This window comes from Haliotis rubra, unplaced genomic scaffold (assembly GCF_003918875.1).
Source record: "Haliotis rubra isolate DU_JTF1 unplaced genomic scaffold, ASM391887v1 Scf356, whole genome shotgun sequence".
Classification (NCBI taxonomy): Eukaryota; Metazoa; Mollusca; class Gastropoda; order Lepetellida; family Haliotidae; genus Haliotis; species Haliotis rubra.
The window spans coordinates 377,776-394,384 of record NW_025767031.1 but is presented as its reverse complement, the minus strand read 5'-3'; the positions used below and the strand labels follow the sequence as shown (position 1 = coordinate 394,384).

Here is a 16,609-nt window from a genome sequence, read left to right as displayed (position 1 = left end):
TCCCGGAAATTTCGACAACAGCTTCCAACTCTACTGCTCTCGAATGTGAAATCGCTGAGAAACAAGCTTCCAGAGATACAGGCAAGTGTTTTGTATCTATACGAAAACAGGGAGACCTGTGTGTTGTGTTTTTCTGAAACCTGGCTGAATGACAACATTACATCATTGTCCCAACCTGGATTCAGTGAACCTATTCGATTGGATAGAAATCCCGATGCCTCGGGTACAAGTCATGGATGTGGGTTGTGTATCTTTATAAATACAAACTGGTGTAACGGTATGTTGTAAGAGAAACCACGCACGTCGAACTTCGACCTGTTTTCAATCTCATTCAGGCCCCCGTAATCAGCTGATCGACACGATTACTACCTACCGTATACCGGGAAATTTTCAAGGTACTAAAATTACAAGGTAGAGCTTTCGAGGTGATATAAATTTCGAGGTTTGGGGGGCCTAAATATATAAATATTTTAGACAATTTTAATTTCGAGGTAAGAAGAAAGTGTCCAGAAACATGACTTACCGGACCAATACTCACTGAGTTATCGGCAAAACTCCTAGTAGCCAGTGATAACTGCCGTCTGACTGTTATAACTACCGGTATACCAGTCCATGGCAGAGATAATAGTAATAAAAAACAACCCTTTGATCCTTTGTTGTGATAAATGACCCATGAAACACTCTGTCGGCAGAGTTCAAACATGACGCCATTTTTTCTCAGACGATATTGTTTTTTTAACAACTAATTATAAGCATGTATGATAGGTCTCTGCTGAAACTATGTTGTTGTTAGAAAGCTGACAAGTTGACCTCTTTAGCGAAACTGCCCAACTGCACGAATGCCTTACAGCCCCAGGATGTTTGTGTAAACAAGCCCTTTAAAGACGCGCATTCATCAAACCTGGCATCGCCCATGCAGTCCGTTTGGCCAGAGAGTGACATGGAGTGTATTGACAGTTGGTTTGACTTCACACGGAAGACACTGATTGAATTACCTATTTTTTGTAATGCATGTTATTCTGGACCAACAAGTACAACACAATTAAATAGTCACTGAACGTTAAGATTAAGATTACTTGTAGACAGGCATTACACGGTTACTGTGCATGTCAGGAAGTCATTGGTTGGGAGCAGTTGAAATGCTTATCGATAGGAAATCTAACCCAAAGGTCTGAAGTTCGGAAAAATTCATGGAAATAATATTTTCGAGGTTGCGTTTCTAACCTCGAAAACCTCGAAAATTAGACACCTCGAAAATTTCCCGGTATACGGTATATCGATTTTTGTGTAGGTTCTATAATACCATCTGAAGCAATTAAGATTTTTTCCCAACTATAAACCGTGGGTAATAATAGATATGAAAAGCCTTTTAAACAAGAAGAAAATAGCATATTGTAAGGGGAATCTTTCAGAAGTAAAGAATATCCAAAAATATATTTCGTTACAAATTAAGGAATGTGAAGAAGGTTTCAAACGTAAAGTAGACAAGGGGTTTAATTGCTGTGATTCTCGGAAAATGTGGAAAAGCTTAAAGGCGATGATTGGAAGTGATAAAAAGAAAGAATATTTTTTTACATCTGACCACAAATCCTTTGATGAAGACCTTAATTCATTTTATTCGAGATTTGATCATTGAGATTTTCCCCAGGATCCACAAAATGAACTTAATTCTTCAATCATCAGTAATACCACAAATGACCTCAAAATTAGTGTAGACGGTGTGAAATCATGTTTTGCAAAAATAAATATTCGGAAAGCTTCTGGACCAGATAATTTTAAAGGAATAGTTCTAAAGTCATTTGCTGAACCACTCTCCCCATTTTTTGTAAGGTTTACCAGGCCTCTCTTGATGCTCATAAGTTACCAACGGTTTGGAAAGAATCCACAGAGATACCAGTCCCGAAACGATCTAGACCTAATGAACTAAATGATAATAGACCCGTCTCCCTAACGTCGGTGGCCATGAAATGTTTTGAGAGATGAGTGCTTCCCTTTCTCTTGCAAGATATAAATCATATTTTGGATCCATTACAGTGTTCCTACCGTGCAAAGCATGGGGTGGGAGATGCTATTCTATCGATGTTAAACAAATTATACAATCATCTGGAATCCTATGCCCGTATCTTATTCGTTGATTTCTCTTCTGCGTTTATCACAATCCAGCCTCATCTCCTTGCCCGTATACTCATCCACATAACATTGATAAGTGATTTTCTAACTAACAGGGCAGTTTGTTCGTGTCAGTAATTGTCAATCTGCAACTGTTACTATCAATACTTGCGTTCCACAAGGATGCGTTCTGCCACCGTCATTATTCATTACATATACAAATGATTGGGTTTGCAAAAGTTCCATCCTGTAAAATTTGCGGACAACGCTGCACTCATTGCTTTATAGAATGTTTCTCACGAAGATGGCTATCGATCAGAAATCTGTAATCTTACAGATTGGTGGCAGAACAAACTTTCTTCAATTAAATGTTAAGAAAACAAAAGAAATGATATTTGATTTTAGAAAGAGGGAAAAGCCTCAAGAACCTGTTCATATGAGTGATACTTATACTCAGACACAATTTCAACAGGAGTATCTTGGTACTATTGTGGTGATAAACTGAATTGGAATAGCAATATTAAAGATTTGGAGTGCCAACAAAGACTATATTTTATGAGGACATTAGGCTCTTTTGATGTTGATGTGAAATTGTTGAAACTTATCCACACGTACTTCGTACAAAGCGCAGTGTTCGTACGGTTCTCTTAGTCTTCAAAACAAAAACAAACTTATCAAGATTGTGAATATAAGTTCAAAAATTACCGGTACACTTTTAGACCATCCTGCGTCCATAAATGATGACAAAATTGTATCACATGCTCGGAAAATCATTTCAGATTCATCACATGTATTAAACTCTTAATATTCACATTGCCATCTGGCATAGGTCATAGGTCAAACAGAACAAGGAACTCTTTTATCCGTTTTAGCATTACAATTCTAAGCAAAACCTTTAAAAAATAATGCATGAAATGTTTTTATACTTTCATTGAGTTAGTGTATGTAAATTATAGGAATACAGAAAAGTGTACACACATGACTTGTTTAATTATGTGTGTTGGTGTGTATTATGCGTGTGAATGGATGCATTAAGTATATATTTATCCATAATTAATCATCTATTATCGTAATTGCCATACATATTTTATTGTATCATGTCATGCTCTGTTTGAAGTATTCTGAAAGCCATTAAAAATGCAATTTGACATTCATACTTTCTTTACTCACACAAATTTCAACATATATAAACCTAACTGGCAGATATGTTTTAAGTGAACATCTGTGAATAATTTCATCTGAAAATGTCCAGTCAACAACAACATCAGTGACGCAACAACGACTTCACACAATGAGGGGTCACTTGCAGTCAATATCGTGTGTGTCCACCGTGAGCTCCAAGACATGCTCGCAGTCTTTGGGGCATTGAAAGACACACATTTCTCAGGAACAGCTTTTGGATGGTCTGCAGCCTCTGATGGTCTGTGGTCTGAGCATGACACCACCCCTCCAAAACGATCATGTTCAAGGACACAGTTTGGCGCAAGTCTTTCTCCTTTACGTCGATAAATCAGTTGACGTCCATCTGCAAAGGATAAGTTAAACCTGGATTCATCTGAAAAAAATGACATCTGGTCATGTCCTGTTGACAAGATTGGCCCCATTTGCTGCCCATCGCTGTCTGGGAAGTCTGTGGCGATGCAATAAGGTTGGACCACGGTACGGGTGACGACACCGGATGTTGACGGCAGCAAGGCGTCCTTGCACCTTTTGGGCGCTGAAATGACATTGACTTGCCCCAGTTGTCCTCCTTGCCTAATCATCAGCTGTTTGGAACCGATTTCGCAAGTGTGAAACTCGAATATTGCGGTTTTGTCGAGCTGTTATCACAGGTGGTGCACCAGGTCGCGGACGATCAGCAACACTTCCGGTAGCCCGAAAACGTTGTCTGAGTCGACTTACAGTGGATGGATGCACATTAAAGTGCCTGGCAATCATCACATCTGAAGCACCTTGGCTGACCATACCGATAACCTGATTCCTTTCGTCTTGTGTCAAGTGTGGCATTTTCTGAAAGTGATTGAGTTCCACAATTTCTTGTGCTTTTACAGGGCCTGGGTGCAAGTAATGCATGTGCACAACGTGTTTCATGAATGTGGTTGTGTTTACGAGAAATGTCAAAGGTTCAGTTTTAAGTATCAAAGTTCATGTGAGGGGAATGCTCCGGGACTCGAACTCGAAATGGGCCAGAATAACAGCCTTTTATCCCTACATCCTCTGTATCGCAGGAAAAAAATCTTCAATAGAACTTTTGTAAGTTTCAGGACAACAAATACCAATTGCGTTTTTAATGGCTTTCAGTATAAAAAGAATTCCCCTTTGGGTAATAAAGTGTTATCTTATCTTATCTTTTTTTCATGCAAAAGTTCGGGAAGGTGGGGTAGCCTAGTGGTTAAAGCGTTCGCTCGTCACGCCGAAGACCCGGGTTCGATTCCCCACATGGGTATAATGTGTGAAGCCCATTTCCGGTGTCCCCCGCCGTGATATTGCTGGAATATTGTTAAAAGCGGCGAAATACTCACTCATGCAAAATTGCAGTGTCGTTCGACATACCCCGAACCACAGGGTCGTGTCACGCTTAGAAACAGCGTTAGAAAGACATATAGGTATATAAACCCTACCCTAGTACTATATAAAAGGAGCGTGTTACGCTTAGAAACGGCGTTAGAAAGACATATTGGTATATAGACCCTACCCTAGTACTATATAAAAGGATCCTTTTATATAGTACTAGGGTGGAGTCTATATACCTATATAAAAGGATGCTTTTATATAGGGTAGGGTCTATATACCTATATGTCTTTCTAACGCTGTTTCTAAGCGTGACACGCCCCTGTGCCCCGAAGAACGAGACAAAAACGTGTGGAGGCAAACGTAAAGGGGTATACAACACCCCCCGTAAAGGGGCACAACTCGTCCAGTGCTCCGTGGGATTACTAGGATTATGGGACGCTTCACTCACTTTCATGATCTGGGTGGGGGTAAAAGAGAACTTGTGATTCTGTCACCTGCATGTGTTAATATGTGATTCCTTACTCAGTCTGTTTTTGTTTAACGCCGCTTTCAGCAATTTTCCATCTATATGACGTAAGTCTGTAAATAATCGTGTCTGGTTCAGATAATCCCGAAATTGGCAACATGAGCATCAATCAACGCAGATACAAATGACATGTATCAACCAAGTCAGCGAGCCTGATCACCCAATCCGTGAGCCCTTTGCAGACAGGTAAGTAGTTGATTATCTAAATTTGTGTTTATTCATTTAAAAAATTACAACTTTCTTAGTCTGAAATGGCTAAAATACTGCCGATGTGACTTTAAATTTTAACTCACTCACTCACTTAATCCCGTGAGTCGCCTCTGACGACAAGCATAGGTTACTGAAGACCAGTAGTTCTAACCCGGATCTTCACGGATCGACGCTAAGCTAGGTTTCCATGTGTACGTATTGTGTGCGTAATTGCGTGATGCATGTGCGTATTACGTGTGCGTAGTGTCCAATTACATGTGTACGTGTGTAAAGGCTATGTGATGCGTTAAATCAAGTTTTTCTTTTTCTGGAGATCTTATGGATCACAATTATTGCGTACAATGCCACCTTGTTTCTCAAAGAACTTAACATGATATGAAGATATATACTGTATACTGAGTCAAAAAAGAAACTTCACATTCTTTCTTCAGGGTACTATAAAAGAACAAGAGATGGTAAGATGGTTGAATTGTTATTATTTCATTGCTGAGATCTGTGTGATGTACTCGATACACTGACAGTGCCATAATCGGTTCCATTAGTCTACACCGCCGTTCCAAAACATGGGTATACAGAATGTCAAGTCACATGAATAAAAATGCGGAATTTTTCAGTTCAATATCGTGTATGGCCGCCCCGCGCATTCACCACTGCCAAACACCGTCTCCTCATCGACTGCCTGATGCTTGTGAACACGTGGTTGGGGATTCTGAGCCATTGCTCTTGCAAGGCAGCGCCAAGTTCCTGCAAATTCTGAGGTTGGTTCCTAAGACCACGAAGCCTTCTCCCAAGTGCATCCCAAACGTGCTCTATTGAATTAAGGTCAGGGGACCTCGATGGCCAGTCCATGACGTTGATTCCAGCGTTTTGAAGGAAATCGCGTGTCAACATCGCGGTATGCGGCCGAGCATTATCATGCTGGAACTGTAGACCTGGGCCATGAGCCGCCATGAAAGGAACGAGTTAAGGGGTGAGCGCCTGGTCGCGGTAAGCAGCAGCTGTGAGGTTTCCACGGATGACCAGAAGTCGGGAACGGTTGTTCCCACAGAAAGCGACCCACACCATGCAACTTCCGCCCCCGAATCTGTCGACTTCCTGTACACAACATTGGGCATACCGTTCACGACGTCGTCTCTAGACGCTATGCCTGCCGTCCGCGAATCTGAGTGTAAACCTTGATTCATCGCTAAAGACGACTCGATTCCAGTCTCTCTGGGTCCATCGGAGGTGACGTTGGGCCCACAGCAGACGTTGACGTTGATGAAACGGCGTCAATATTGGCCCACGATATGGACGTCGAGAATGGAGATTGGCAGCCCGCAACCGATTTCGAATGGTCTGTGAGGACAGTCGACCTCTAAACATCTCAGCCCTGGTTCGTGTAGCCGGCAGAAATCTGTCACGTAGGTGACGTAGGACGATTTGACGGTCTTCTGCTCGTGACGTCACACGTAGACGACCCGACCTTGGGCGATCAGAAGTGGTGCCAATTTGTTGTAGACGACCTCGCAAGTCATACACAGTACGACGGCTGCATCCCATTGCTCTTGCGACGTCAATAACTGATCTTCCCGCTTGCAACATGTCAACGGCACGTTCACGTTGTACATTTGACTATCGTGGCATTTCAAGTACCGTTAGAACTGTGGTTTAAAAGTGTTTTTTCAATTCTTGAGGCCAATTCAAACACATGCATATGAAGAAAACTTCGATGCGAAGATCACGTGATCGACTGCACGTGCAAAACCTGATTTGGCACTAACGTCATTTGCACGACGAATGGATGGGTTTGAGTGGGTTTTGCTAACGTTTTTCTAGAGTCGAAAGATTGGGATCCCATTTCGGATACATAGATGTATCATCAGAGAAGAATTATTCATTATTTTTCAAATTACATTTTGTGAAGTTTCTTTTTTGACTCAGTATATATATATTCAAAATACCAGTCCTTTCTTGGTCATCGTTTTCCTGAAGTTTCCTTGTAATTGCGTTCCAAATATTGCTTATTTCGTAACATCATTGTGGTCGGTCCTTCCTGGATGCATCGAAGATGGCTGGCTTGCATCGAACGAGTTTATGTAATTGTTCAAGAAGTATCTCCGGTATTTCTCGGCATTTATCATCTTGTGTGATGAAATCCACCGATTCGCTTTTCTTCTTCGCTGGATCTGACCAGCTTCACGTTGACTTGTTTTCTCAAGTTCTCCATCGTTTTGCCGAACACCGAGTTGTTCATGAGCTTGTACAGGTTTTTCTTGAAGTTGCTCGTGGCTTGTTTTCGCAGCTGCGTGTTCAACCGAATGTAAGGTTCCATCCACGGGCTTTGATGGAATCCGATCACGCGATGTGTTTTTTCCAGCTTCACTCCCAGCGACAGGTACAGCTGCAGGTTGCGGTAGTTGATGACGTATTTTGACTTGTTCATCAAATTCGGCACGAGTTTTTCGACGTTGGCCAGCTTGTTGCCTCTGAGCAAGCTTCGTTGGTAGTCGGACAACCACTCCAGGTTCACCGTCAATCGTTCGTGAGCCAGCGGATAGCTCTTGTGCGATTCCTGCAGTTCCGCGGTGTACTCCAAGTCCACTTCGTATATGTATCCTATCTCAGAGTCTTCGTGGATGCTATTCACGTCGATGTCGGACGGGCAGACGACCCATTCGAATTTCCCGGTGGGGAGATATTGGCTCATGGCCCAGCGGTACAGGTTGTTGGCGTCGAGATAGAGGATGTGGTTGGTCGGTTTGCTCGAAAACGTGACCGGGACCGTATTGGTTGTTGGCTTTGGCGTATCGTTTGGATGCCATGGCAAACCCGCCTCGAAAGCCTTTCTCCACGAACAGGTGCATGTTGTAATCCGTTAACATTTCCAATTCAATTTTCGTCTTTTTCAACAAGGCATCCCAAGAGAGACCAGGGGATGAGAAGTACCACGCGGGGTCCAGGCCGTACTGTTTCGCGCACGTTTTCCTGAATATCTCGAACACGTCGGCCAGTAGCAACACGTTGGTTTTCAGCTACAGGTCGTGGTAGTCGCCCAGAGTCTTGCAGTCCAGTTTGTGCCACACGTTGAGGGCGTGCGCGTAATCGTCAGGGGAGATGGCCGAGTCGGTCAAGTTGCTGTGAAATCGGTCGATGGGAGGTAATCGCGTCCCGTCGAACCTGGACCAATCGTTCATGTATTCGTAGGGGTAGACGCCCTTCCGGAGCAGCAGAGGTCGAGTCTCAGCGTCGGTGTATCGATTGGTGATGTCGAAGTCGTTTGGGTCGTTGGCGTTCACCAGGCTATCCAGAGATGACAGCAGGAACTGAACTGAGTCGATGAATTTCAGACCGTCTAAGGAGAACAAGATGTATTTTTCCATGTTGTTGGGGATGCACGTCAGGTTGCCGTCGACCTTCGACCACTGTCATAGCGGATTCTTAATATTTATGCATGTGACCTTTGATCGATTCCAAAACGAGGTTATACCCGCAAATATGGCAGCTGATCACTGCTCTGTACCTCAGTGTACATCTGATGCGAGATACAACAATTCACTTTCGTTTCACACATTTCCGAAGGCTGAAGATGAGCGAAGGAGATGGATAATTGCCATTCGTCGGGACGAAGGACCCTTCTTTACGGTAGGTTAAAATTTTCATTCAGTATTTTCGAAATTAAATCTTGAGAATTTTGAGTAGTCCAAAGAGCAACGAATATATTATCGGAGCTGCAGTTGTCAAACAGATTATAAGACAAAAAGATATTTTGTCTCAAACAACTACATGATAGCATTTTGCATGTCATATTTGTTTTCAACTATACATTCGTGTTACTAAATTACCAGGACGATTGCATACATTAGCCTTTCGTGGTCCTATTTGAAACAATGGCAGATGGACCCAGGAAGAATTATTATAGAATCACTTGTATACACAACTATTTATTGTAACTATTAAAAAAAAGAGATATTTTTTAAATCTTGGAGCTCAAAATCTATAATGACAGAAGACTTATTTTAATTTCACTTAAATTTAGATCACCAGGAAGAGTGTTGTTTGCTCAAAGCATTTCCGGCCTGAGGACTACAAGTACACACCGGTAAGGAAGACCCTCAGCAAGGATCTGTGCCATCCATATTTCCTTGGAACTTGGAAAATATGAAGTCCAGAAAAGCACCCGCCATCCGTCATCCACTGATGCCAAAACAAGTTATTTCATGGGAAAGGTCAGTTTAAGAGTTAGAAACAAATTCGTAGATGTGTAAGCACTACTTCAGTTCAAATGCTCTTTAACTAAAGATGTCTTTCTTTTTTGTGGTATCCATTAATTTAAAGTATTTCCATCTTATTAAATTTCAGATGAAGGATTCATAATCACTGATGACCCTCATACCTCATCATAATATTTAGAAATGAATAAATGTTGAAGTATACAAACACTTGATTTCCACTGAAAGTAAATTCTTTATTTTTTCAGTTCTGAAAATGCAAACTCCATGTCAGATTGTGACCCTCATGCTGAAGGTGAGCACCAGTTGTCAGCTCAGACCCAGACAGATATCAGTCTGTTTGATTCACAGGTGCTTCTAAAAAGAATTCAAGAGCTTGAGGAGGAGAAAGATTTGTTAAAAGAACAGCTCACCCTTGAGAGATTTGGACTGGAAAGATTTGCTGGAAATGATGATATGATCCCATACCTGTCAACTCTCACACGCATTTGGCGTGAGTCTCACGCTTTACTGGCAAATGTCACGCTCTCACACCTCCAAATAATAATCTCACGCATATCTGGTAGCAAAAAGAATTTCAAAATTAATACGCGTTTTCGTTCGTTTTTGCGTTTTACTGTTCACATCCACTCTGAACCCTTGGTATCTTGTGAGCTGTATATCAATCTAAGAAATACACAGAATGAAGGTATGTGATGTTTTTTTCATGTTTTAGCATGCATCTTTTAGTGTCCAAATAATGCCACCAGAAGGCTCCAAATGCGCCTGAAAATCTCTAAACCTCATTTTCGGCCTGAGACCCCCCACCTGGGCATCGCCCTGTACCTGGACCCCGGCTTATTTTTCAGTCTCACTCCAAACCATCTTTAGGGGTTGACAGCTCTGTGATCCAGTACTACACATCTTTTCGTAGCTATAAATTGTTCAAACAGTTTTTTGACTTTGTAAAACCAAGTGCCTCCAATATGTGCAGTATGTATTATACATGCTCAAATGCCATTTCCCTTGCAGGTAGACCAAGAAATATGGCCCTTATTGATGAAATGTTCATGTTTTTTGTACGCCTTAGGCTTGGTTTACCAGAACAGGATCTTGCTGTTCGTTTTAACTGCCATATTTCAACTGTTAGTCGAAAAATTATCACCTGGGCAAATTTTCTCTATTTTGTTCTTGGATCAGTTCCTATCTGGCCTTCCAGAGTGACAGTAGACAGACACATGCCTCCTGAATTTCAGATAACTTACCCATCTACAAGAGTCATTTTAGATTGTACTGAGCTCAGGATCCAAATTCCCTCAGCTTTGGTGTTAAATTCCATGTTTTACTCCCATTACAAGAGCTCTTGCACTCTGAAAGGTCTGATTGGCATTGCCCCAAATGGTGCTATTACCTTTGTATCCAATCTGTACACAGGTGTCATGTCAGATGTTGAAATAACTAAACTGTCTGGCATTCTAGATTTGCTGGAACCTGGGGACAGTGTTATGGCTGATAAGGGTTTTACTATTGCCAGTATACTGAGTGAGAAAGGTGTTGGTCTGAACATTCCTCCATTTCTGTATTCCTCTGGACAGTTCACACCTAGTGAAGTATGGGGGACACAGTCCATTGCATCCCTTAGGATTCATGTAGAAAGACTGATCAGAAGGGTTAAAGAGAATCACCTGTTTGATTCTACAGTCTCTCTTGCTGAACTGGGCAGCATTAATCAGTTGTGGACTGTAGCATGCATTACATCAAGTTTTCAAGGACCTTTGATAAAAAAGAAATGAAAGAAAACTGATTGAGGTTTAATGTTGATTAGCATGAAATTTGTATTGCATTTTTATGAGAACATAATATATACATCATATTGACACTAATGGTATAACAGAGTATTTATTTACAGTGTTTGTTAGTTTTCATCAGATTAGATAATAGATTCAGGACCTATTATGAAACTATGATCATAGTAAAAACTCAAATCAAATAAATTTCTGAAAACTTCAAAATACAAATTTGTATTACATGTTCAGATCACCAGATAGCTTAGGCTATAATACCTGGGTAACCAAAGTTAGACACATCCTGTTTCAATATGGATTTGGTTATGCTTGGCTAAGCCAAGAAATTCGAAATGTGGAATATTCTGTGTATCTATTCAAGTTAAGGCTAGGTGATGACTTAAAACAGTCTTGGTTCTCATCAATTAGTGAATCTTCTTAATATATATTTTACAAGGAGTTCAAAACTTTGTTAAATATTAAAAAATATTTGTGTTGTGATATCCCTGTGCATATAAGAATTGCTATATCAAGGTTTAGATGCAGTAATTTAATACGGATGTTGAATGTGGCAGGTATAATGGAATCGAATATAACGAAGGGCTATGTCCTTTTTGTAAAACCAGAGGTCAGCATTATATAGAAAATGAATATCATGTACTATATATTTGTAATACCTATGATATATCTAGAAATAAATATATAACAAAGTTCACTAAAGAACCACTTACTCATTACTCTGTCGTAAATCTTTTGCAAAGCAAAAATGATGCTGTCATATACAGTCTTGGCCTATACTTATACCATGTACAGAAACTGAACTCCAGGACATAGAGATGCAAAGTTGTATTACGCACCCACTAAACACAATGTCAGTCTGATTGTATTATGGGCGAGGGCCTCTTTACTGAATGAATACTGTCTGTCTGTCTGTATTACAGATAAGATTATGTTGTGGTAACAAAGTTACATTTAAGTTGTTAGATTGTCAAAAGATGTCATTATTGATTCTGTTGAATAAATGCTACTGTAACAAAAGTTTTATGACAAATGCTCAAAACAAACTTGTTAATATAAATAAATAAATGTGATTACAGCTAAATCTGTAATATTTCATCGACTGTATATTTTTGTAATACACAGATCTTTTACATTTTTATAGATATCAATGTTTTGAAATATACACAGGTAGTAAGTAAAAATGCTCAGAATTAGGATATGCTGAAATTGTGAGTATCTCCCTTTAAACAATGCCAGAATTTCTAATAAGCAGTGAACTAGATCAATATTGCATGGTTTTGTTTCTGAATGATTAATAACAATACACAAAGTGTTATGAACAGAGAACATGTTTGATGTATATATGAAATATATACCTCACATTATATGTTTATCAATTAAACAATGAAAGAAGTTGATCTTGTATTTTTCTGAATGCATTAAACTTGATATGATTTCATTTTTTTGGTAATTGAAATAATCAGAGAAATGACTTCTAACATAGTAGTACAGAAACTATGAAAGAAGGTAATCAAAGAAGAATTTATCTGCCTTGTCTTTCACCCTTTGCCAGCTCTCAGGACAAAAGTCAATTCTCTCGAGATGGTGTTGCCTTTCAGACCAGACAAAGAAATCACACCATTTCAAACCAGTCATTGCCAGTTGCATCTGGATCTGATGATAGTAGTTACATGTTGCCTTAAGAGCAAGCTGGCCATTGTCCTTCAGGCTGAGGTACTGCAGATCACAGAGGTCCTTATTCCGCAGGTCTGGACACTTCACCTCCAGTAGACCAAAAGGAGGGTTGGAGCTGGGGTCTAGCACCTTCCGGTCTGGAGAAGCAGCCATCCATGCTGCTCTGGGACTTATTACAATCCCACAGGGATATATATTCACATTGCCCTCCTTTAGCTGAAATATCAACATACAATTTTAAATATAGGCACATGTTTACACTTCTTTATATTTATTATGTATGTTGAAATTACTCTCCTTAATCCCAAATATTAACATTCAATGTTAATTACATATACACATGTACATTTATTCAGTTGATCCATTTACACATATGATTTAATAAATCTGAAATGTTTACCTTCCCATATGCCTCTACTGCAAAAGGCTCATTGGCAATGCCCTCTCTCATTGCCTCTGTGAGGACGGTCCTGGAAGAAGATCTCAGTCTTTCTGCAAACTTCTCTGGTTCTGAAATTTTATTATTATGTTTTTTAAAGTAATGGATTTGGGTGCAACATTTTCTTTTAATGAAATTAATGACATAAAACTTAATGTTAATTAGGTTTATTTTCTGTTTACCTTTTTTACGCTTTGAAATTTCTCCAATTTTGGAAGCTGTGACCCTGTGACGTCTCAGACAAACCCACTTCTTGTCCTGCGCCTGGAGTCTGGTAGCCTTCTCTATCTCCACAGCCTCATCCTGACTGACGCTGAGGGAGTCTAGCAGAGTTGTCTGACTCTCTGTCAGCACACTGCTGTAGTTGTTCTCTCCTGTCTGCTCAGCACTAATGGGTAAATCAGGATAAAATCCATCCACAATGTTTATCAGATAATTTCCAGATAATTTCTGTTGATGGCTGATGGTACTACCCTTAGGAAACAATCCAAAATTAGTTCTTACAAAAGGTGGTGCTGGCTCATCAGTCTGTGGAACTGTTGTTAATAGTGATAGATCAGGATGATTTTACTTCAGGGATGAAAAAAATGGTTCCAATGGTGGAAGGGTAGACTTAATGGGGTTGTAAAGGGTTGATTTCACTGGCCTGTCCTCTCCATCACTCTTGTATCCAGAAACCTTTATCTCCGGTACTGACATACCGGATATTTTGTCCTGGCGAGGGATGTGCCATGTCTGTGGCATGGAGGTCTTGGCAATATCCTATGGGATGGACTTCATTCCTCTCTGCTTATAGTGGGCCACCAGATATAAAACACCTGTGTAAGAAAAACATATTTTCAGGAACAATGAAATCAGATACTCAGTTTAATATATACAGACATTACTTATTATTCATTGAAATAGGCTAATGACATACCTGTCACATGACCACAACACTGGCTCTGACCTATGGCACAGCTGCAGCTGGCGCTGACCACTTTAACCACTGGACTGCTCTCTAAGGTGACCTGCATTGGGATCAGGCTAAAACGTCACCACAGCAAAACGGAACCTGGCGAAAACGGCACCATTTGGACATAACTGAACCTCGACTTGGCGAAAACGGCTACAAATCTTATGGCGAAAACGGCACCAAATAAAATCTTAATTATTGGGAAAATCTTATTTTAGAAGACATCCGCAAATCCTCAACAGCTAGGCAGGAGGAAGTATTTGAACTTTGGAGTTTATTCAAGGATGGTGACCTGTCTCTGTCACAACTACTGTCAAGATGTGCGATTATCCACGGACCAATCGTGTAGTGAATTGCTGCAATTCATGAAGACATTCATGGGATATACACTGTATAAGCATCCGCCCAAATATGGACTTTGACGTGTGAACATGTGTTATGTTGACGGTGCTTTTGTTATCGTCTTTATAATCTTGTTATTTTAATGCAGTGGGTGAGTGAGTGAGTTATGATTTTACGCCGCTTTTAGCAATATTCCAGCTATATCACGTGTTATAATCGTGCTAATGTTATGAAATGAAATAAAAAACATAAGTCAACGTCATATTGTGTTTTATATATGTTGATTGCTAATGTTATAATTAAACGAACTAAAACATAAAAGTCAACATCATACTGTGTTTTGTATATGGTGCCGTTTTAGCTCAGAAATAAGTAGCCGTTTTCGCCAATACGGTGCCGTTTTCGCCAAACGATTTTGGTGCCGTTCTGCTGTGGTGCCGTTTTAGCTATAACCCCCTGCATTTCATAGTACATGTACTTGAGTGAAATGAATGTACTAGGCTATCACAATTTAACATAAATGAGATATTTTACAAAATATGTGTTCCTATATTATATATATATATATATAATATATTCTGATATCAGACTGATAATATTTTTTCTTGACAATACTATGAACCCAACTTACAGTTATATTGTGTGGCGAGTCATTTTTCTTCATGGAATGGTAACAACGAGCTGTTATTACGCAAGATGTGTCATCACATGATGCTGCCAAAAAAACGATTACAGGTGAAAAAAATACAAGACAAGGGAAAAATGTTACACGAAATAACATCATTTGAATTTTACATAGATCCAATAACTATCTGACGGTTACGGCCTAGGTTATTGACATGATGGAACTTAGGTTAAAGTAGTTCAAAAACAGCTTTTCAGTTGCACTTCATAATAATTAACGTATGTCCCGTAATTTTCAGGGTGAAGTCAATATGATAACATGTCAAGAGGAAAATAAGCCTTCTTCAATCACAAATCAGCAATGACATAATGACATTTACAGCCAATGCCATATTGCGATCGCTACTGTACCATTTACAACATTGGAAATTGATTAATGAAACTTACTTCGCAAATTATAAATGAACCCTTCACTATAATATTTGAAGCCTTTGTTCAGTTGGGAAGTCCCGGCACTTCTGCTATTCATCTGTATATAAGTCTCCACGAAGGAAAATGTGAGAGACGGGACAGCCGTCAGATCGCTTCCGGATTTCGTCGCCATCACGATTCGCTGATTACGCGGGTATGACCTCGTTTTGATATTGGTCAAAGGTCACATGCATAAATATTAAGAGTGGCCTATTGGATCCAGAACAATATCTTCTCGATTACTGGATAACAGCTCTATTTTCACAGCCGAGGCAATATATATTTCGAACCTTCGTGCCTTCAGGCTATCAAAATCATGTCATTTTAACATCCACTTTCAACTGAAATTATTTAATTATTCAATGTTCTTGCTACTGGCCAATACAACATCGACTTTTGTTGGTTACCCAACCATGTTGGAATGGTTAAAAATTAAAGTCACATCGGCAATATCTCAGCCATATCGTGACCAGCAATGTTGGAATAGCAGGTAAAGCAGCACTCAACAAATCTGTGACACCACTTTTTATCCCATACAGTGATTATAAACCTGTCATTAGACGTTACGTGCGGGATCTAATGCAAAAGATGCGGGACACCCAAGTAAGTGACAATAAACTATATGAAATTAATCCAGCTATTGGTTATACCTACTCGGGTCGACACTCCAGATTTGAGGAGATCATCAGACGAAGTTGTATTGGCCATTCAAGATATACACATGAACATTTGCTTAAAGCATGTCCTGCT

At 40.0% G+C, this 16,609-nt stretch overlaps 1 protein-coding gene and 1 long non-coding RNA gene across 2 annotated transcripts; one reads left to right on the top strand and one right to left on the bottom strand.

Annotated features, from left to right (window-relative positions):
- Positions 1–303: 303 nt before the first annotated feature.
- Positions 304–8,102, top strand: LOC124285256. Its single transcript, XR_006900774.1, has 3 exons — positions 304–317; positions 2,053–2,058; positions 8,008–8,102. It is a non-coding gene; the product is annotated as an uncharacterized LOC124285256 (long non-coding RNA).
- Positions 8,103–12,753: 4,651 nt separating this feature from the next.
- On the bottom strand, positions 12,754–15,478 carry LOC124285253. Its single transcript, XM_046721453.1, has 4 exons — positions 15,396–15,478; positions 13,650–14,285; positions 13,429–13,538; positions 12,754–13,244 (listed from the first exon to the last, which is right to left on the bottom strand). Exons 3-4 carry the CDS (start codon positions 13,477–13,479, stop codon positions 12,849–12,851), a joined length of 447 nt encoding a protein of 148 aa, XP_046577409.1. The 5' UTR covers positions 13,480–13,538; positions 13,650–14,285; positions 15,396–15,478; the 3' UTR covers positions 12,754–12,848.
- Positions 15,479–16,609: the final 1,131 nt, after the last annotated feature.

Excerpts from the sequence above, each read along its gene's own strand:
- LOC124285253 (XM_046721453.1), bottom strand. The coding sequence starts at position 13,479 with ATGAGAGAGGGCATTGCCAATGAGCCTTTTGCAGTAGAGGCATATGGG. Across the intron at positions 13,245-13,428 it reads CAGTAGAGGCATATGGGAAG|CTAAAGGAGGGCAATGTGAA; the intron begins GTAAACATTTCA and ends TTGATATTTCAG.